The following is a 22,689-nucleotide window of genomic DNA, read 5'->3' on the forward strand; positions in this document are numbered from 1 at the left end:
TGAATATTCATGGATACCAAGGTGACAAGAAAAAAAAAAAAGTTTCGCAGTTCAGAATAGTAGAGAATAAAATTTTCTGAATGACATGTGAGTAATGGCAGAACTAAATTGACGCTTTCGAAGCAATTTGAAATAAAAAATCGTTCATCCAAACTCTTTTTTATAATGTCAATTTTTGTCCTTCTTTAGCATATTACGATCAATACGCAACGAAACAAACGAAAAAAAAAAAAAGATTTAATTTTTGCTTACGAATTTCCTTGAAAGCAAAAGAAGTTGAATAGCGAAAGAATTCTAAACGCTTTATGAAAGGTAAAAATACACCCTTTCACGTTCATTTTTTTTTTTATTTTACGCGCGAAAATTATTGCGTTTTTTCGCGATGTTCGCCATAGCATTGAGCAAATGCGAAATGAACGACCAGAGATTGTTTTTTTTTTTTTCTTTTCTTTGCTTTTATCGAGTAGATGTTTCTTAGGCGTATTATATGTATCATATAACAGGAATATATTGCCAAAGTTTGTATCGACCCCGTGCAGAGAATGTCGAGCCGAGGTTTGTCTCCCTGCAGCAGGCATTATGCCGGGCTCACATTGACGTACAGCTAAGACGCGGCTAATGGTTTGAATATCGTTAGAAGGCATGCATGCAGCGAACCCGCTCAACCGTTACGCGTTTCTTCCGCATCAGCGGGCTCTTACATTTGAGCTTGATGCCCACCATGGAAGAACAACCTCTTTTCATTACCCATGTCACTGTGCGGCGAAATATGATTTTGGTAATTATGCAAAATGCAGGGAAAATAAATTGGCAAATGGACAAGAAGCTCGATTCCTATCCGAATTTGAGAAATTCCCAAAACGCCTAATTCCGAATTATTTGGTGGCGAAACTTCAAGTAAAAAAATCAAACTTTGAAGAAACAACAAAGTGTCGAATGTTCGGAAACCCGACGGTTCAATGTTTCGAAATACAAGATTCCCAAAAGTAAAGTTCCAATAGAGCAAAATTTCGAACATTTAAATACAATCACACAGCGTAGTTTACTGAACGAGTGGGTGTAAAGAATGTGAAAAACCGAAAATCAGAATGACCAGGATTCCGAACGTAAAAGTATCGAAAATCCAAAACAAAGAAATATCAAAGTGGTGAAATTTAACCAAGCCAGAAATTAACAGATCTCAAAATCTTGGATCATTCGGAATTTCGATATTTCGGATTGAGAAATTTTCTCATTTTAGCACTTTCGGAACTTTGACTCATCAGGTTTCGGACCGTTCAAAACTTACAATGCTTCGTAAAAGTTTGATTTCTGTCCTTCGACTCGCGCCACCAAAAAATCAAGAATTTGATGCTTACTTGTCAACTTGTCAAATTCGGAATTTCAAAAATTTCAAAATGACATAAATAAAGAAACAAAAACGCCAAAAAAAAAAAAAAAAAAAATAAAGTACACGCTCGCCTCCTGAAACGTGCATGTATTAAATTACACACCCGAAGAGCTGTAATTATTATGCAACGAGGGTCGGCGGAAACGCGTACGTAAAAGGGGCGAAATCGCGTTAAGGGCAAAGTGGATGGCTGACCAACGCCTGACTTGATCCACTTGCCAGTCGGACGCAGCACCGGACAGCTCTACGTGCGTCTGATGTCGACGGGCAGCTACTACTTCACGTTCGGCCGGGCGAAGTGAAGGTGGGAGGAGGCGGCAAGAGGGGCGTGGTGGGGAGGTCGAGTTGCATTCGAATGCAGCGGCCCGGCCGACCGTTAATGGACCTCTACTACTGCCTGGCAGATCGCGAAATGACGTCGCGTCGTGGAGTAATTCAATCTTTTTTATTGTCTCGGATGAATATTTAATTTTGAAAGCATTTGTTCCAAGTATTTTCGAGGTCAAGGAAACCGATTATTACCGTAAAAAGTACGATTTTCCGCGCATTTGTACAGGTTTTATTTCTGGAAGTTGACGAATTTTTAATCATTTTCACAGACGGCGTCATAGAATAAATCGTTATTTACTGTGTCTGAGATGAATTTTTCATTTTGAAAAACACTGAATGATACTATTTTTGAGTCCAAGTACGAAATATCAAGAATTACAGAGTCAATGTGATTTATTGTAACGGTATAACTGTGGCTTGTATTAGAAAAAATTACACGGCAATCGCGTATTTGAACTGAAAATATTAGTCTTCGATGTTTTTCAAAAGAAAAATTCATCCTGAAGAAAGAAGATGACGGTTTGTTCTATGACGCGATTTGAGAAGATGATAAACAATTCGTCTACTTTGAAGGCTCAAAACTGTATGAATGCGTGAAAAAAAACGAACTGTTTAGGGTCATAATTGGATTACTTGGCCTCAAAAATACTTGAAACACTTGCTTTAAAAAGTAAATATTCTCGTGAGACATATCGCAGGATTTAAAAGATTTCAAACGACTGCGAAAATTTATTGAGTTTTCTACACTAGATTTTTAAGGCAGTAAGCCCCTTGGTTGGAGCGTTTTTAATTTGGTAGAAAGTTTTCCTTAAAACTGTTCACCTTTATTCTTGATACAACAGTTTCTTACTTCTTACGATAATAATCGAAGCGTTTCGTTGTTACGTTATTTTCAAGATACTTAAATAATCCCATTCGATTTGAGTTACTCGTCAACTATAGGAAATCACGAATAAGACGATCATCGTTACATCGTTTCAATGAAAAAACAAATTTGTGAATACTGAATCTTATGTTGATTGCAACAATGATCTGATCGTTTAGTTTTCAATATTTCTGAATAATTAAAGGCCGCAGCCTTTTTTTATCGTTGCAACAACACCAATCAAATTATCGTAACAGTAACAAACAGAAAAAAAATACATCAAGATTTACTATACTCGATAAAAAAAAAAAAAAAAAAAAAACAACAACAATACGACAACATTACTACATTTTCTGATTAGAGCTATAAAACTAATTTTCACTTTATACCCATAGCAATATTTTTCGGTCAAAGTGCGACATAAAAATAATCAAGTCCTTTTTAAAAGTGTAAATAATTACAGATATTTCTCTAGGTGTGACTCGAAGCGGTGAGAAAACTGCCAGAGGCACTGAAAGCTTGTTAATTTGTTTATCGTATGAAACCACCCCATCCCAACCTGAACAACGGGATCTCAGTAAGCCTCATCCAGACAGGTTGTCGGCTGCAGAATCGCACGCAAATTTGCTAAACGATAAAGCTGTACATGATATATTATTACATTACACGTAACGTCCATAGTTTTGCAGGATAATAATAATAAAAATAATAATACCAGGAAATCGGTAGAACGTTATGGCTAAACTAAAATAAGGGGTGGAAAATCAATTTTCGAAAGGGCAAAAGTTATCAAATTTACGCAAGGTTTTTCTTTTTCTTAAATATTAAATTCAAAAAACTGTACATATAAAGAAAACAATGTTTTGGAATAATTATAAATACATGAATTTGTGAGAATACACTGAAATTGTACAGAAATCGAAAGTTCCGAAGATGAGAACTTTTGAAATGTAAAAGGGCCCAAAATCCAGACATTACTCAAGGTACAAAAAAACTACTATATAACAGTTGATAAGTACTTTAAATATGTGGGGCAATCCATGCCAACCCAACCTACTGCGAAAATTGCCATTTTTGATTTGGCCGAAACTTAGCTATCTTATATTGCATTCCGTTAAAAAAAAGGTCTCTCAATTTTTTTCAAATTTTTCCGTCAAACCTTTCATGCTATATAAAATTTTTTTTAAATTTTTATAATTTTTCACTTTTCAAATGCTTTTAAACTAACCAGCGTACAACTTTTCAAATTGATCGATTTTTCAAAGAATTGTAAGAATTTGGAAAAAAACATAAAAAATATATCAACATTTTCAAAAATTCAATATCACGAACGGTTTCATAAAAAAAAAAAAAAAATTGAAACGAGTAGGCAACAATTTTTCACACAGCAAGAATTAAGACGTATAAAAGTCAAGATTTATACATTGAAAATTGATTTCACACTCCTGCCCCTTGCGTGCACTGAATTTTGACTTTAAATATTATCCATCGCTCTTGAACTCCTATAAATTATTGATTTTCTCCACTCGGCGATAGAAGATAAGACCCCTCCTTTATACCCACTCGAATAAAAGAACTTTGCCATCCGTAAACATAGAGAAAACACACGTAGAGTGTATAAAAACGCATTTCGGCTCCTCTACTCAAGCCGAAGCCGAACCCTCAACCGATCTGGTAGATGGCACCGAGGTGCATAAAAACCATGTAGGGTGTAAAAAAAACCAGCCTCTTCACATGTGGACCATGACTTTCTGCTCGAAAGCGACGCCGATAAAACGAGATGTATATAAATATATATATATATATATATACGAAGGTAGATAACAGAGTAATGATCGAGAAAGTTTTTACACCCCCAATTATTTATCGAAAGGCGCGAGATCGAGCGAGAATTTTTGGGATGATTAAAACTTGCACCCTGCGGTTGTGAAAGTAAACGACACCCGTTTAAACTATGAATGAAAATTGGTATAAGCGACTGTAAAACTTTGCGGTGGATGAAACTTTCGAAATGGTGAAACTTGAGTTAAATCGTATGTTAAAATTAGATTGAAGTATTTAGTAACGTAATATAACGTAACGAAACTTTGGTTCGAATAATCGTTATTTTGCAAATTTGAGAATTACTTTAAAGGAGTTTAGCTTGCAAACTGTGCAAATATGTTTTCTTCTGTAACGGTTTACTCATTTTCTTCTTCCAAAAGTGTATCCTGAATTTGCGATATTATATTAATTTACCCTAAAAGTTCATCGTTACAAATAACGTGACTAAATATATAGTTTCGTAATCATAGTTTTTTAAACCGTACACCCGACAACAGAGTGACCTCGCATTTCACTTTGACGGGCAAATTTAATCGCAGTAATTTAATGGTGTTCTATAACAAGCCGAGGGGTCGTAGTTCTCGAATTTCGTGGAGAGGCTCACGTCATCCCATTAGTTCAATGACGTCTCGAGTGACGATTCCGCTCGATTTACATCAGCGTTACCTTGATCCATTTTCCACGGTCTCTGATTTGGGGGGGGGGGGGCGCAATTTAGCCGCAGAAAAACAATGTAAATTTATCAACGTGAATATTTTGAGTGGAAAATAAATTGAGGAAAAGATTAATTCAGTTTATAAATTCCGAGGAATTTACCTAATTCTGTTTTTTTTTTCGATTTTTTTTTTTTTCTCCTTCTACAAGTTGAAAAAACGAAGGCAGGGTTGAAGTTTCGTATGGGAAAAGTTGCGAAAACGCCTAATTCCAAATTAATTGGTGGGAAAACTTGAAGTAGGTAAATAAATGAAACTGTTACGAAACTACTAAGTTTCGAATGATCGGAAAGCCAACGGCTCAGAGTTCCGAAATGGAATATTCTGAAAATTCAAGTTAAGATAGAGCAAAGTTTGGAAAAGTAAAGTTCCGTTGGTGGAGAATTCTGAAAAATAAAGTTTCGACAAAGTGAAATTGCGAAAATTAAAATATATTCACGCAGCGTAGTTTACTCGACGAGTGGGTGTAAAAAATGGGAAAAATCGAAAATCAGAATGACCACGATTCAAGACGTAAAAATATCCAAAACAAAGAAATATCAAAGTGGTGAAATTTTACCAAACCAGAAATTCACAGAACTCAAAATCTTCGATCATTCGGAATTTCGATGTTTCGAATTTTTATATTTTCTCATTTTCGCACTTTCGGAATTTTGCCCTCTCGAAACTTTGCACTTTCGTAACTTTGAGCGTCGGGTTTCGGACCATTCGAAACTTTGATGTTTCGGCAAAGTTTGATTTCTTTACTTTAAATTTCGCTACCAAATATTTCGGTAGTTTTCAAATTCGGAATTTCACACCCGTCCTAAAAAATGGAACATCATTTTTTAAAGTTAATCATTTGTACACCATATTATCCACGAAACGCGACCTCACCGCCGTTTTTCATTTCAGGAGACGCTGATAAAGAGGCTCGGAGCGAATGCGCACGCATTCACAATGGAAATTACGCCGCTGGCGCCACCGTCGGTGCAATTAGTACCGGCAAAGGAGTACAACGGCGCGCCGATCGGTACGAGTTATGACGTAAGAGCTTACGTAGGTGAGTGTCCATAAACAAAACTGAGAAGCGAAATTATCAATTATCAAGCCAAAGTCCCGGCTGCATTTCGAAAGAATTTTTCCCCCCATTTTTTAAGGAGTTGAACAAAATTCGAGTAAATCATTAGTGCCGAAAAAAGATTCATCAATATTCATGCAACTCTAGTTACCTAAAAGTATCGCCTTGCGAATCGAAATACAAGCGTATAATTTATTTCATACGATAAATTTAAAGTTTTCATTCCCTCGGCAGGTAGAGTAAAAAAATGTGACAATTTTTTTTCAACGATATAACTACAATATACGCGATCGATTTTAAATCGAGAAAATACCAGCGTGAAAATATTACAACTCTGAAACACGCTCCGCGTTAGTAAATAAGTAGCAACGGAAAAGGCAATCGTTGATCTATTAATAATGAAAATGGAAATGAGTAGGTATAAATATACAGTAACAAAGTTCTCTGCACGCTGGTGAGAAATAAGCAAACAACTTCGGCGCGTTGCGCTCCATTCCACTTGAAGCTTTGCCTTAACTGAACTGTGTACACTTATCATTATTAATTGGATAGTTGGACGTGGAATTACGTAGGTATCCACTTAGATTAATATTCCTCCGTGCGTTCAGCGATGCGTTCAAAAATTAATTTCGCGATAGCTAAAGTTTGCATTCTGCAAACTGCAGGTAATTAAATGTCACCGACGTCGTCGTCTCGGTTTTGAATTATAAATTATTATTATATTAATCTAAACTGGTAACAAGAATTTTCTTTTCTGATTACCGCATCGATAATGAAAACTCCAAATATTCTTACTTGTAAAATGAATTTAGAATGTCACGAGGTATAAATAAAAGCGAAAACCACGACACGCGTATTAATTCCTAATTATACTTGCACCTATTTTGGAACATTATAATTAAGACATGACGTTAACACGAGACGTGATATTCATACTGTGGTTACATATTACTACTACCCACTCAATTCCTCTCTCGCGACGGCGAGCAGCCCGCCTAATTGGATGAAAATTCAAGGGCAATTATTCACACAAGGTGTATTACAACACGTGTATAATGACAGTGATAATAATAATAACAACAACAACAACACCGACATAATGCAGAAAGTCAAAATCATGATGATAATAACAATAACAGTATTCTTGTTGTCGCAATTATTGTTATTAAATCAAATGCAGATAACTTTCAGGTTTAGGGATACGTATATATGCATGTGTGTATATATGTGTACGGATAATTTCAAAATTTTATAATTATTGTTCTCTTATATACATAAGCCTAATAAAAGTGATGCTATCAAGATTATTTATACATGAAGAAATAGATTATTAAATTACAATAAAATATTGAGGGTTTCTTCCTATCATTATAACTAAGCAACAACTCTGCCAAGTTTGCCAAATCGATCCATCAGTTTATACCAAATTCGTAGAAAACGAAATAACTGGTTATAAAAAACTACATGTATTTTACATTTGAAACTTTCGAACCTTCAGAGGCACGTGTTCCAGTCGACGCAGAGGCTTGAAACTTTACACAGACTTTCTTTTTTCATGATTTGGCACATATTCGAGGGGCGTTCTACTGAAAATTTTTCCTACCCCCGCAAATAAGGGCCACCCTGATACACACACACACACATATATATGGGGCGTTCCACGCCAATTCGACATGAGTTTTAAGCTTGACATCTCAGATTTGGCGCGCGATTTTTTCTATGATTGTTCTCACTTTGAAAGGTACTGTTTTTTTTTTTTTTTGTTTTTTCTCGACTCAATTTGATTTTTCTACAATTTTTAGAAACGATTTTAGCGACCGACCAATATTAAAAATTTTTTAAAATTCTGAAAAATCCTGCATCAGATATCAAAATATTTAAGCTTCGACCCGGAGTAGGCCGATTTTCTCTTCTGACTGTTTACAAGCTTTTGCCGACAAAAACGCGTCAAAAAAAATAGAAGCGAGAGCTATTTTACTACGAATGGTTGCCGAAACATTTTCATATATCGTACCGGATTAAAAAAAAAAAAATTTAGATCTCTCGCAAGAGATATTTTCTCTTCTTTATTTTGCTAATAAAAAAAAATTGCAAATGGTAAAATAATTGCGAAAAATCTGAACAAATTTTCAAACATCCCATGTGACGTATAAAAATGTTTCAGGAACCATCCATACGAAAATCACTTTCGCTTCTAATTTTTTTTAACGTTTTTTGCGAAATAAGCTTTAAAACAATAAGAAGGGAAAATCGGCCCAATACGGGTCCAAACTTAAAAATTTTTATATCTGACGCAGGATTGTTCAGAATGTTTTTCAATTTTTTAATTTTGGTCGGTCGATAAAATCGTTTCTAAAAATTGTAGAAAATTCGAATTGAGTCGAAAATAAAAAAAAGAACAGAGTTCCTTTCAAAGTGCGAACAATCATAGAAAAAATTGCGCGCCGAATCTGAGAGGTCAAGGGTAAAATCCAGATCGAATTGGCGTGGAATGCCCCATATACATATGAATACATTATAAAAGCTTGGTAAATTCTCTTTAACAATAAAATTGGAAAAAAAAAAAAAAATTCAAACCGGTAGGTATATAAAAATATAAATAATAAAGAGAGTTCGTAGCGAAAAAGGGTCGAATAAGGAAGAACCGTGATTTTTGATGAACAAAAATGTATAACAGAATTGAAACTCCTGTAGCGGAAAAGGCTGACGAGAAATTACATCGAAGAACGATGGTCAGAATGGGTATAAGGGTTGTTCAGAGGAGCAGTCCGCCCCCCCTTCCTCTCAAGACACCGCACAGCATCCCAACGGCAACTGGACCATCCCTAAGCGCCTTTCTAAAACCGCAGAGAACGAAACCCGCCGAATTGGCCAACGATATCATCGAGCATGACGGTCAGTTTTCTTTTACTTCTCTTGTTATTGTTTATTTTTATTTTTTTTGTTTTATCATCCCTGCTCGCTCGAAGGAGCGGGAAATTATTGTAGTTACACAATTGGAGGATTTCCTGTTTAATTACAATACGGTTGTAATACCGGAAATTGTATGTTATGATGCGGCAGCAGCGTTAATAGTTACGTTTAAATGCTGTTGCCATTTTTGTGTAAGACGAATAGGAAAAATGAAAAAAAAAAAAAAAAAAAAAAAAAAAAAAAAAAAAAAAAGATGTGGTAGTTAATACAAATCGCTATTCAACGTATGGCGATCATTAAAATTATCTTTGGCAATATTGTAATATTTACTGGCTATGCCGCCGCAAAATCGAATTCTGATTCTCTGTCTATGTTAGAATCGTTGTTTTTGATGATAATAAAATAATGACGACACAGGCAAGAACTTTGAAAAAAAAAAAACTACTAACATAAATTTTTCTCGATGTATAATATATATATAAAATTATATAAAAATTAAAAAAAATGTTTGTACTCCAAGTTGAAAATCCTCAATTTAACCTTAAAAAAAGAATATCTTTAAAGATTATTGCCGGCATATTTTTCAAAGAAAAATCGACTTTTTTTTTCATTCGTTTTTTCTTACAGAGTAAGATTTTATTCGTTTTCAGAACTTTTCACCGTTTTCGTCATGAATATTTTTGAGTAAAGAGTGTTTTCCATCCCAGATTTATTTGTCTGACGTTAGATTTTTTTTGAATCGTTACGTAATTCGAAACGATCAAGGTCTGAAAGCAAATACAATCTTATTTTGTAAGGATGAACTTTTTTTTTTTTTTTGCTTTAAAAATCATAGAACATTCAAAGTTTGAGGATCTCCTTGTTTAAAGCTCAACTTAAAATTTGATTTTTCGCTTTCGAGAATAAAGATTTTCATCGATAACCACGTTTTTCGAATTTCGCCGACTCTGATCGTAACGATGTATTTTTCAGAACTGACTCCACCACACGCGGCGGTGGAAAAGCCATTTTTATTGAGCGACGGTAGAGTGGGATTAGAAGCGAGACTGGACCGAGCGATATACTCCCACGGAGACTCGATCTTCGTCCACGTTAACGTTAACAACAACAGCAGCAAATCCGTGAGGAGGATCAAGGTAAATAATACGCGACGTCAAATCTCTTTCTGTGCCCTGCAGCCGATGCAAAGACAATTTTATTCCGTGGATTTGCAATTTTTATATATATATATATAACATATATATAATATAACTGATTGAAAGATTTTTTTTATTTGGTTTTTTCAAGTAAGGATGAGGTATAAGTGAGTACCTACTTATATTCTCGAGAGAAATCTCGAGAGTTGAATGTCAAACGAAAGTAGAAGAAACAAATTGTTTTACAAACAAAATTCAATTTCTAAGTAAAACGAAGCGATTTCAGTTTTCTGTTCGACTGATCATAAACTGAGAAAAAATTTTAGTCGTAATGATCAATATTTTGCCTGGGAAACGAAATTTCGGGGTTAATATACGTCGTACCAAATATTATTTTCTCACAACCAAAAAGTTTGGATAATTTTACGGTGCGCAGAGAACAATATGTTTTAGTAATGTGCAAGAAAATGTTTGGCACCACAATCCCATAGATTCTGCTGCGATTGCGAAATCAGATCTACACAGCGAAATAATTTTGTAAAGATTGACAAATGATTGTTTTATTGTTATGACTGAAAAAATTATCGTTTAATCGTAGTTTACGATACGTGAATCAAGTGCCGCATCGATACATCGACAGAGAAATATGTCGTTGTGAATTGACAGGCTGATTCAACGGTATTAGACGACTAATGATTTGGTTCTGCTGATTACACCGGACGGATACCCGAAGCCTCTCAATAACTGCTCATCTTACTTCTCTTGCGAGAAAGGATTTTTCACGCGTTACTGAAAGTATTTTGCCGTTTCAACAAAAATATTTGTAGATTTACGATGTAACACATCGTTTGATAGCGGTAATCAATTAGCAGCTTTCATGATTTCGTAATTTGTTACTGATTTTTATCCATCGAATATATTTGGTAAACTGTACGAAGCGATTTTGTTGAATTTACCAGAGGAGGGTATTCAATATTTTGATAATACCATGAAAAAAGTATCAATTCATTAAATTGACTAAATTGAAATCGAGGTTTCATACTTATAAGCGTATTTTATTCAATTAAATTTTTTGGCGATTTTGAAACAATTATTTCATTGATTTTGGTATTATATTTACAATAAAATGTTGCGCTCCCACGAGAAAATTTTCTACAAATTGATTTCTTTAAAAAGGCAAAAAGTGTTCTCTGAGTGCAGTCGTAAAAAAAGAAAATGAAAATGAAGTAAATTATACACCATTTGGTGAAAATATGTCTTCATATACACACCTTAAATATCACTGCATTATCAATTTAAACAAAGTGTCAAATATTTGTTTTTATAATATGTAAGCATGTAATTTTTGTTCATGACCCTGGTATTATTTATTACATGTATTTTTAAAGAGACTTTTGTAGCTTGCTAATATAATAATTCGATGAATACTTAATGTGCGACAATGTCGTAGTAAAGTTAATGAAAATTATCGATGTCTGTCCAACGAATTACTTTCTTAATTTTGTCGTTGATTCGAAATGATTTATCAATGAGATTGGTTCAATATCATCAATAATTTTGATATCGTAACTAAAATTCATATTTTTTTTTTTTGGTTTTTTTTTTTTTTTTAATTTTTCCCTGCATCAAAGGTGGTGTATGTCTTAAACTAAATTCAACACGATTAACTTCAGTTGCACTTTCGCATCAAATAACCTTCGTTACATAATATTTCTGTCTTTACAGCTTTGTGACTCGACTGTAAGTTTGTTCCTCAATTGCTGCACGATTAAATTTGCAACTAATCGTTGACCGGGTCTAAGGAATATATAAATGTAATTAGACGAACGGTCGCATGTACGAAATCAAATTATTTGTTACGAATATATGCAGGCAGCGCACGATCAGTCTTCGGTTTTGACACCTCGACGTGCAGGTAAAAATTAAAAACATTCCGAATCGCCAGTCTAGACAATTTCTTTAGTCGGATTAATATTGTTAAATCGAATAGCCCATAGCTGGAGTTGTTAGGTCGGCAATATAACGCCTAAATAAATATTTTACTACCGAGGCGACGTTTAAATAAAGACCTGGCTCTTTGCAAGTTTTTAGCCCCGTATACTTTTTATTAATATTGAATTTTCCTTCGTTCTTGTTTTTAATGAAAAAAAAAAAAAGTTCGAAGTTGTTGAGCGTTATTCATCGATTGACAAATTTCGCGACATATTTTGCACGAAGGAAAAGGGAGCGAGTTAAAAATCGATATATTTTATTATCGATTGGCTGAATTGAGTCTTTGTCCAATTTACATTTATTTCTATCGACGAAGAATATAATAGAAAAATTGAATTGACTATTGACGAGAGAGAAAAAAAAAAAAAAGTGTTGTAAAAAAATTACCTCAACGACAGATTTATTTCTCACCATTTTACAGCGATTTGAAATGAAAAATTTATATTTAAACTCCAACTGTTGATAATTTCGCAATTTCGTTTACCTTTTTTTTCATTAATTACGGCAAGATTATCGTAATTTAGGTGCATACGAATTAGACAAATACTCAAAGCGTGACTATCCGATAAGCGAATCAACAAAAAAAAGTATTGATTTTCAACTAAAGACGCGATAAGCAAGCCAAACAACGGGTGAATAAATGTAAATATACGAACGGTTTGCAGACAAGGTTCGTATTAGCATAAACGGTTTCGTGGAGAGATGCTTATATATCTACCTACTATATAATTTTCAGACGAAGAAGATCGCACCTACAAATAAACTTTACAAATTAATCATCGGCTAATTCGCCGAAACAACAAGACGTTACAAAGTACACATGTATGTATACGTTGTACGCAACGAGAAAACCGACAAGAGGTGAAGCGAGTCGCATTGCTTTTGTATTTATTGTCATTTACAAAACGGTGTACAGTCTCAAGAGTTGTGGTGTTCGTTGCATATATGAACTATTAGAGGCTACACTCGACAACAGAGCCAAGCTAAGAGAACGGATTTGGTATTCGAACCCCAGTCGTGTAATTATCAATTTAAAATTCAAGAAGTTGGGCGGATCGGAAAACGATAAGGATGGTCGAAGTCTAAAAATAAGTTATACCAGGTACCAGGATCAAATTATCCAGGAATGACAACCCAAACGAAAAATATATCACGAAGAAAATGGCCAAAGACGAAAATAACCCAGGCAGAAATAACAGACGCAAAAATAACCTACGCAATAATAATCGAAGACAAAACTAACCAAACACAAAAATTAACCGCTACAAGAATAACTCGAGACAAAAATAACCCGAAATAAAGATAACCCACGCAAAGTTAACCCAAGACGAAAATAACCCACGCAAAAATGAATTAAGACGAAAATAATAGACGCAAAAATGACCTACACAGTAATAATCGAAGACAGAAATAACCCGCGCAAAAATAACTCGAGACAAAAATAACCCAAGAAAAAAATTACAGAAACAAAAAAAAAAAAATAACCCACACAAAATTAACCCAAGACGAAAATAAACCAAGTAAAAAATAATAGACGCAAAAATAACTCGAGACAAAAATAACCCGAGAAAAAAAAATAACAGGCACAAAAATAACCCGAAATAAAGATAACCCACGCAAAGTTAACCCAAGACGAAAATAACCCACGCAAAAATGAATTAAGACGAAAATAATAGACGCAAAAATGACCTACACAGTAATAATCGAAGACAGAAATAACCCGCGCAAAAATAACTCGAGACAAAAATAACCCAAGAAAAAAATTACAGAAACAAAAAAAAAAAAATAACCCACACAAAATTAACCCAAGACGAAAATAAACCAAGTAAAAAATAATAGACGCAAAAATAACTCGAGACAAAAATAACCCGAGAAAAAAAAATAACAGGCACAAAAATAACCCGAAATAAAGATAACCCACGCAAAGTTAACCCAAGACGAAAATAACCCACGCAAAAATAAATTAAGACGAAAATAATAGATGCAAAAATAACCTACACAATAATAATCGAAGACAAAAATAACCCAAGAAAAAAATTACAGAAATAAAAAAAATAACCCGCACAAAATTAACCCAAGACGAAAATAAGCCAAGTCAAAAATGATAGACGCAAAAATAACTCGAGACAAAAATAACCCAAGAAAAAAAATAACAGAGATAAGAATAACTTAAGACAAAAATAACCAACACAAAACTAAGCCAAGAAAAAAATAACAGACACAAAAATATCGCATTTGAAATTTAACTTAATTCAATTTAATGTAATTTGATATTTTGTACATTTTTTGTTTGGATTACTTTTGCACGGGTTATTGAGGTCCCCGTCACAACATTTCACGAGCTATCGATCAAGACCGGTTATTGAGATTTAAAGCTTTGCTCCACAATTTTTTATACGCCACTACTGGTCAAAAACTAGAGTCCAATATTTATTTTCTCATATCATCATCTACACCTTTTTTAAAATCGATAGAAAAAACGAAAGTAAGAATTTAATGAAAAAAAAAACAACAAAATTTCTAAGCCCTTGTCAAAAACAGAGTTAGCTTTCGTCGAAGCAGAAGATTTCTTTCATAGCTGATTTTCTACTTGTTTTTTTTTTTTTTTTTTTCCTTTTCATTCCGCTGAACTTTTTAACCACTCAAACTTTGATTGCACTAAAATCGTAAATCCAAAATGATTACACAGCAGCGATTTGATTCTGTTCTCGCTGCGACGATCGTAATTCAAACCTCTGTCGACGAAGGTGAGGAAGATAAAAGATACGAGAAAATGAAACAAATAAAACTTGTGGAAATTGAACGTTTGTTAGAAAAATTTTCATTTGCCTCAGGGTTGCAGGCGTAAAAAGGGGTCCGTTTAGCTCTCGGCAAGCGTTGGAACAAACTGTTCGTTAAGTCGAGAGTTTTAGAAAGCAAAGCGGAGAAAGTTTTTCGAAAGCCTTGCAGCATGCAAAGTGTACGGACTCGGCTCATTCGCTTTTGCTGTCCCACCGTCCTCTCTGTCAACTAATTAACGGTTGGTATAGTATCCGTTTTTGTTCATTTGTTGATGTTTCTTCGTTGATTTACAAGCGGGGGGAAAAAAACGGAACTGCGGTCAAGCTGTATAATTTAATTAAAGTTTGAATATCCCACGGGGAATGCAAGTTGGCGTCCCGAAATAATGACGTTTTTAATGAGAAACCAACGAACTTTATTTGACGATGGTGGAAGTGTAGAAAGTTTGGAAAACGGTAGTGTCAAAATATCAAATTTCCAAATATGCAAAAAACTCGAATTTATACAATTTTTTAATATAAAATGCCAAAGTTTAGAGTAGTCAAAATTTTTTAGAATCGTCACGACCATTTTATATTTTGTGATCTTCGGTGCTTTCACTTCCAACATTCCAACTTTCGAAATTTTGAAATTTCATTGTATAAAACGGGTATTCCCGTTTTTGATAATTTTGTCTATTTTCTGATCTTTCCAAGTTTTTATCCTAAACTAACTTTGTTCGATCAAGCGCTGTTACTGATAACGTTCCATAAGATTACGTAATTCTCAAACTTGTGTGAACGACTAAGAAAAGGCATTAAAATATTAAACCCCTTCTTTCGGATTATTACGTCATTCGACAAGATTTTCACAAGGCTGAATATTAAGACTTGACTTGACCAAAGTCATTGAAACTTATTTTCAATTGAATTCAATCGAAATACGATAGCTTCGTGATCTTAGTATAAAAAATCTTTATTAAAAAACCCAACGATATTTATTCAAAAACTCCTATCATTGATAAATTAAAAGCAATGAAATATTTGTATTGCTTTTCTTCCGTTTCTTAATGCCAATTTCATTGAAACGAATGACGTCCGAGGAACGCTTAAAATTATACCAAAACTTGGTCAAAACCGGTACATATTTTGAAAAATTCTAAATTCTTCATCTAAAACTTTTTAACCTAACACAGATGAATATATCTATTTTTTTCTCGTCGATCGAAGAGATAAATGAAAAAAGTATCAAATGACAATACCAGTTGCAAAGAAAATGAAAAACAATTCATTGAAATTGGGATAAGTAACGCGATTCACTTTGTCCTTTCGAAAATCCATGTCTTTTTTTTTTTTTCTCTCCGCAGCCAGTGCAATAAAGATTCGATCGAACTAAACTCGAATAGCTTAAACGGCACGTATGAATTGCCTGGATTTTCCTTTTCCGTTCGCCAGCTATTCGACGAGTCGTTTAAATATACAATCTAAAAAACGCAGCGTGAAACTTGTTTAATAAATATCGCGTTAAATATTTGTAAGAAAACGAATCAGCATGCAGTGGAAATTAAAAAACACTCTGCGGAATCAACTTGAATATCCTCCTGTTTCAATTAATAATCAAACATCATTTAGGGTTGAAACAAATTTTGGAAGTAATATAGTTAATTAACGCATATCGAGCGACGACCGGATGTTTAAATTAATTAATTGAATTAAACAAGCCCTGCCGAGTATTGTGCAGCAGCCTTGGCTGCTTTGTTTACCTTGTAAACATTTGTTGGGTGGTGGTAGTAATAATAATAATAATAATAACAACAACGAGCTATCCGAGAAACCAGGCTTAAGACACCGGGAGGTAAATACGTGAAGATAAATATCACGAGACTTGGACGAAGAAACAGGGAAAAAACAGCTTTGAGCGGAATTGAGACTCACCGCGAGTTTCTTAGATGCAAGGAGCTAATTAACTTGTAAATGAGTTTGTAATGTTCAGCCCAGTTTTTCCTTCTTACTTTTTTTATTCATTTATTTCTGTCTTTCTTCTGTTTTTTGTTTGTTTTTTTTTTTTTTTGTTTTTTTTTTTTAATTATTGCATAAATTTTCTCGTTTTTGTTTTGAAAGCTCGCATTTTGGGATAACGAAAAAAAGTGTAACGAAGGGTGTGAAACCGACATTTTCACTCGACTTTTATTATTTGTTGCGAAAGAGTTTATTTTATTTTGTCCACTTGGTTAATTCCCAAGAAATTTTGTTGAGGTAAAGAATATTTGTAACAATTTTTTTTCCCGTTTGCACGAAGATTTCCGGATCATTTTTTATTCATTCTATTTTTTACTGTACATTTTTTAACAGAATTCACGATTTAATTTTATCAATCATTCAAAGACTATGAGGCAATATTTGGCAAAATTTTTCTCGACACACTTCCGATAAATTTCACCCACAATAAAATTTTGAGCAAATTCAAACATAAACAATCGGTGATCCAGTTTCCTGTAGGCTCACATTAATTTGGCAAATAAATTCAGGCGATGAGTTTAAACAAAGTTTAAACATTTAACTGATTTAACTGATCAAAACGAACATAGAAATCGAAAACACTTATCCTAAGCCTGCCGAATAATCAGCAACTAATTCGCGGATGTGCAAAAAAAAAAACAAAAAAAAAAACAAAAAAAAAAAAAAAGAAGAAAAACAAAAAGAGAAAAAAGAAAAACACTGATAAAATAAGCTCAACGCTGTAATAAATGTATTCTTCATTTATATTACACAAAGCTCAGTATCTATTCACCGAGGTACAGATTTTAGTATATAATGAAACAATTTAGTCTGCGGATCCTCCTGTGAAAATTGAAAAATCAAAAACTCGCGAAATACGAAAAATCAGGTGAAATTCTCAAATGATTAAGCTTCGTTAAAAACTGGATTAATTTTTATTCATCGGTTTCCGTTAATTATTATATAATAAGATCAATGAATCCGTATTATTGGATATAATTATTGACGTAAACTACCGTGAACAAAAACTGTCGGCGATTGAATTCACAGGTGGATATAAAAGTTTTTTCGTTGTTGTAAAAAACGTACAACGATCGGCGGAGAAAAAGTGGCGAAAAAAAAACAAAAAAAAACAAAAAAAAAAAAGACAAAGGCGTGAAGTTTAACGGGGTGATAAAAAGGCTTCGTATAAAGCTCGCGCGGTGTTATCCGGGACGCTTTTCAACGGACTAAAAGATAGAGAAAGAAGCTTTTTCGCCCGGAGCTTCTGCAGCAGGCTACGTGAAGTCCTTCCTTCGACCTTGACACGACATTGCTGACCCAGAATATCGAACGATCGTTCGCTCCGCGTGCTTGCACCGAGCTTGCAGCACCTCGACGCCCGGCTGTGTCGTCGCAGCTTTTGTGTCGATGAAATATATGGGGAATTCTATGCAAATCCGACCAACGTCTGACCCTCGAAATTTCAGATTTTTTGTTTTTTTTCACATTTTTTTTAAATTCTGATTGCAATCGTCAATCCCACATCTGAAACGGTATTTTGAATTGTTTCGAATTTTTTACTCAACAGCTCAATTATTTATAAATATTTGATGTGATTTTGATGAGTAACTTTTTTTTAAAATTCCATTTTCTATTCCAATAACTTCAAAACCAGATATTATGGCCTGATTTTTTTTTCATTTTTTGCAGTACATTCAATTTTTTGCTGTCTAAACCGTAATGGTAAAATAATTTCAACAGTCTGAAAATTCCCGAGAAATCTTGCAAAAACTTTTATTTTTCACTTTTGTTTGAACGTTTCTAGACCGGTTCAATTATGAAGCGACTTTTGTTCATTTTTTTCATCTGATGCAACCTTTTTTTTCATCCACGTCACGATTAAACCGGTCTAGAAATGTTCCAAGTGAAGTATAGAAGTTTTGAAAATTTTTCGGGGATTTTCAGACCGTTTAAACGATGTTTTTAGTTGATCGAAAAAATTAAAGGTGCTACAAAAAAAAAAAAAAAAAAAGTAATAGAAAAAAATATCAGCCTATTTGAGGTGAGGTTTTGAAAATATTTGGAAAGGAAAATACAGTTATTGAGAATTTTAAATAACCTACTATTCAAAATCACTCTCAATATTTATAAATAATCAACTGGTCTAAAAATATTCAAGATACTGTTTCAGATTTGGTAAAATCACAGCAAAAACATTCCAACGAAATCGATAACGATGAGAGGGTGAAACTTTGGTTGGGTTCGCATGGAATTCGCCATATGTAAACTGCCAACAGGCCGCCGAGTGATAATATGCGGAATACAAGATGAAAAAAAAAAAAGTCAAACACATCAATTCGCGAGACGCGTTGGAGACACGACAAGCAGTGCGAGCTTGACAAATTTATTTCTATTAGTCTGCTTCTTTTTCCACGTTGTTTTTGGACTAATCCATCGGCGTACAACCCATTATGAAAACGTCAAATATTCATAAAGGTGTTCGTTTCGGGTGAACGATCAGAGAAGGGAGCAGAATTAACGTCAGAAACAATCCCCGCGATATTTTTTTTATTCGTTTCATTATTTTCTTTTCTTTTTTTTTTTCGTCGTTTTTCTTCTTTCTTCTTCGTTTCACGTCATATTTTGGTCCGTCTTTTTGTTTGCGGGACTAATTTAATTAACAAAGTTGATATGCATAGCATCATTGATGCGAGGATGTGTTCGTTTGTTTTTTGTTTTGTTTATTTTGTTTTTGTAAAACTCAATAAACCACAATTACAGAAACTTTTCACGTATGTCATTTGCACAAAATAAAAAAACATCAACCGCTAAACATTCCGTTATATGCGTAAAAAAATTTTAAGCTGTGGTTACAATAGTTTTAGTAACAAAATGAAAATGAGTTTGTTTAGTTTATTATTTTTTTTTTTTTTTATACTTAAGCTCTATCCGGAATATGTAGTTATTCGTTGCTGTTATTTTTTAAGTTAAGGTCACTCGTACTAAACATAAATTTTCTAACAGATATTTGGACAATTTGAAGTTCCTGTAAGTTGATAAATTTACGTTTAAACCTTATTGATCGTAACGAATATATAATCTACAAATAAGAACAGATTCCAACGTTGCAATAATAATCAGAAGATCTAGTACCAACAACTGCAATCACATTGAACAGTTGTTTGTAAAAAAAAAAAAAAAATAAAAAAAAAAGAATGTTCCTGCAATTCAAACAATAATATTCAAATCGTTATTGTAATAATTCACTACATTATGCATAAGACGTGTGCATATTTTTTCACATCGTACTTCCACCGGTCAATGGATGGATCGATCAATCAATTATTCATTCATATCCTCCCCCCAATCGACTCGGAGAGGGAGAGGGAGAGAGAGAGAGAGAGAGAGAGATGGAAAATATATCGTTACGGAGGTGAGAAATCGTCGAAGAAATCTTGATGAAACGTTCAAGTTCTGACGTTCCATTAGCCCGACTGCATGAACGGTAATCGATAACATTCAATTTCACTGATGTAACCTGCGTTTGTGGAAATATTAGTTGCTTACCCTGTAGGTACATGCATAAATATATAGGTATTATGTATAAGTTGAAGATTTCGTCGCAATAATATATATTAGACTGGTTCAAAAAGTCTATTACTTTTTTATTTTTCAAAAAAAAAAAAAAAAAAGAAATCATGCCTGTCAAAAGCGGAGCTCTTAATATTAATATTTAGAGGTCGCTCATCGCGGATTTTATTTTTTTCCATTTAAATAGAATAGGAATGTTTTGTTTTTTTTATTAGATTTTTGTAGCTCCCAAATCAATAAAAAAAAATCCGAGTTACTCATACATATTTTTATAAAAAATAGAACACTGCAAAAAGTGTCTCTTATCATTTTTTGATAAAATGACTCAAAGTTCAATTTACAGTAAAGTCGAATATATATATATATATTTTTTTAGCTTACGTCAAAACGTTAAGACTTGTTACTAAATATCGTCGAATTTTTCTTATAAATTCTATACTTTGTGATTTTCTATGAGGAAGAAAGTCGGTTGACAATTTTTTGTTTGCAAAGCTCTACTTTCAACGACCTCACTGAAATCAATTCTACTTTTAGCGGTAAATTACTTTTCAAACATTGTAGTTTGAAATTTTCCATTCCGTATGTTGAAAAAAAAAATAATTTTCAATTGCATTAAGATTGGTTTCTGAGCTAAAAAATTCTAAATAAAAAAAAAAAATTACCTACGCTATTTAAATCGAAAATAGAAATCCGCGATGAGCGACCTCTAAATATTAATATTAAGAGCTCCGCTTTTGACAGGCATCATTTTTTTTTTTTTTTTGAAAAAGGAAGATTAGCCGATTTTTTTGAACCAGTCTAATTATATATTTATTTAGCCTTAGCTGCCTTCGTAAAAATTCAGGAGGCAATATGACTGGCGAATTGAAGTGGCATGTGTTACATGACGATGTGTGTGTAATGTGTGTACAGCGCAGCGACTGGAAAATTTAACATCCTCAAACAACGAGATTGATTTTCCTCTGACGATGCAGAGATTGAAAAGCGTTGTTCTTGTAATCGGTTGGAAAAGTGTTCTGAAATTAATAACGCCCGATACACGATTTTTATATATCTCAACGTTCACAATTAACGCGGACATATGAATACAATAAGGAGAATAATACGTTAAAATTTACCGGCAACGATCAAAGAAAATATCCATTTTCAATCCAGTGAAATTAATTACACAAACCGTAAGTCGATTTAACTAAGGCTTTGAGTAATTTCAAATAATACTTACGCTACAACTATTATTATTGTTATTGGTTTTCTTGTTATAGGTTAAGGCTATTTGCAGATAAATAATTTATTTGTGTATGCCGAGTATAGAAAAGGATTTGACAGATATTTAAAACGAAACATTTAATCAACTTTCTGCAAAGTCGGTGGAACGGTTTTTCTTTTTCCAATAGCTGATGACACAAATTTCCACATGATTCAATCTTGTAAAAATTAAATATACAACGATACCGACGCGATAGAGAAGAATTAAAAAAAAAAAAACAGTGTCCGAGTGAATTCATCGTAAACGGTATTTTGAATAGAATAAAAAAAAAAAAAAAAACGAACCTATCCTAACAGAATGAAGTCGAACGAATCTATAACCGGACTTTGATGAATATTTTAAATGTTTGAAACGAAGCATCGATCCTCCAAGCTATTGTTTAAAATATCAGTACTTTGAAACAAGAATATCCATATTTTAAGAATATAATTGTTTAACAAATAATCGATGCACGATTATTTTGAAATATGATTAATCTGTTAAAATTAACAAAACGCCATCGATTTTCGATAAACCGACGTGTGCCGAAATAAAAAAAAACCCCAAGCGTCGATTATATTAAAGTACGAAACACGCATCAACGGGCGAAAGCGGAAACTTGAGTATGAATAATTGCTCGCCTGTCACCCCCGCCTTTTTCCCTCTCCCTCCCTCTCCCTCGTGCCCCGAAAATCCGCCAGAATAGAGTCGGGAGGCGCGCGGCTCTGGCAGTGTCGTCCTAAGTGAGATATACGAGAGTCCTGAAACCGCGAGGAAGTAGGACGAGGGCGGAAAGGAGATGGCGAAGGAGAGAATCCCTCAAGTGCCTTTTCACGGATGTAAAACGTACAACCCTTGTTAGGGAATGGAGTGTTTCGCCAGAAATTCAC

The 22,689-nt window shown here is 33.7% G+C and overlaps 2 protein-coding genes across 11 annotated transcripts in view; one reads left to right on the top strand and one right to left on the bottom strand.

Annotated features, from left to right (window-relative positions):
• The window catches only part of LOC107225043 (14 kDa phosphohistidine phosphatase-like), a 126,149-nt gene that overhangs the window by 88,177 nt on the left and 15,283 nt on the right, over positions 1–22,689 (bottom strand). The gene's annotated exons all lie outside the window — the stretch shown is intronic.
• Positions 1–22,689, top strand: part of LOC107221347 (arrestin homolog) — a 94,157-nt gene that overhangs the window by 60,749 nt on the left and 10,719 nt on the right. For all 4 annotated transcript variants that reach the window (XM_046736230.1, XM_046736229.1, XM_046736231.1 and 1 more), the window contains exons 6-8: positions 6,017–6,164; positions 8,877–9,077; positions 10,068–10,231. In XM_046736230.1, the coding sequence (XP_046592186.1) occupies positions 6,017–6,164; positions 8,877–9,077; positions 10,068–10,231 (513 nt within the window). The remainder of the gene's footprint in view (positions 1–6,016; positions 6,165–8,876; positions 9,078–10,067; positions 10,232–22,689) is intronic.

This window comes from Neodiprion lecontei, chromosome 4, assembly GCF_021901455.1.
Source record: "Neodiprion lecontei isolate iyNeoLeco1 chromosome 4, iyNeoLeco1.1, whole genome shotgun sequence".
In the NCBI taxonomy this organism is placed as follows: Eukaryota; Metazoa; Arthropoda; class Insecta; order Hymenoptera; family Diprionidae; genus Neodiprion; species Neodiprion lecontei.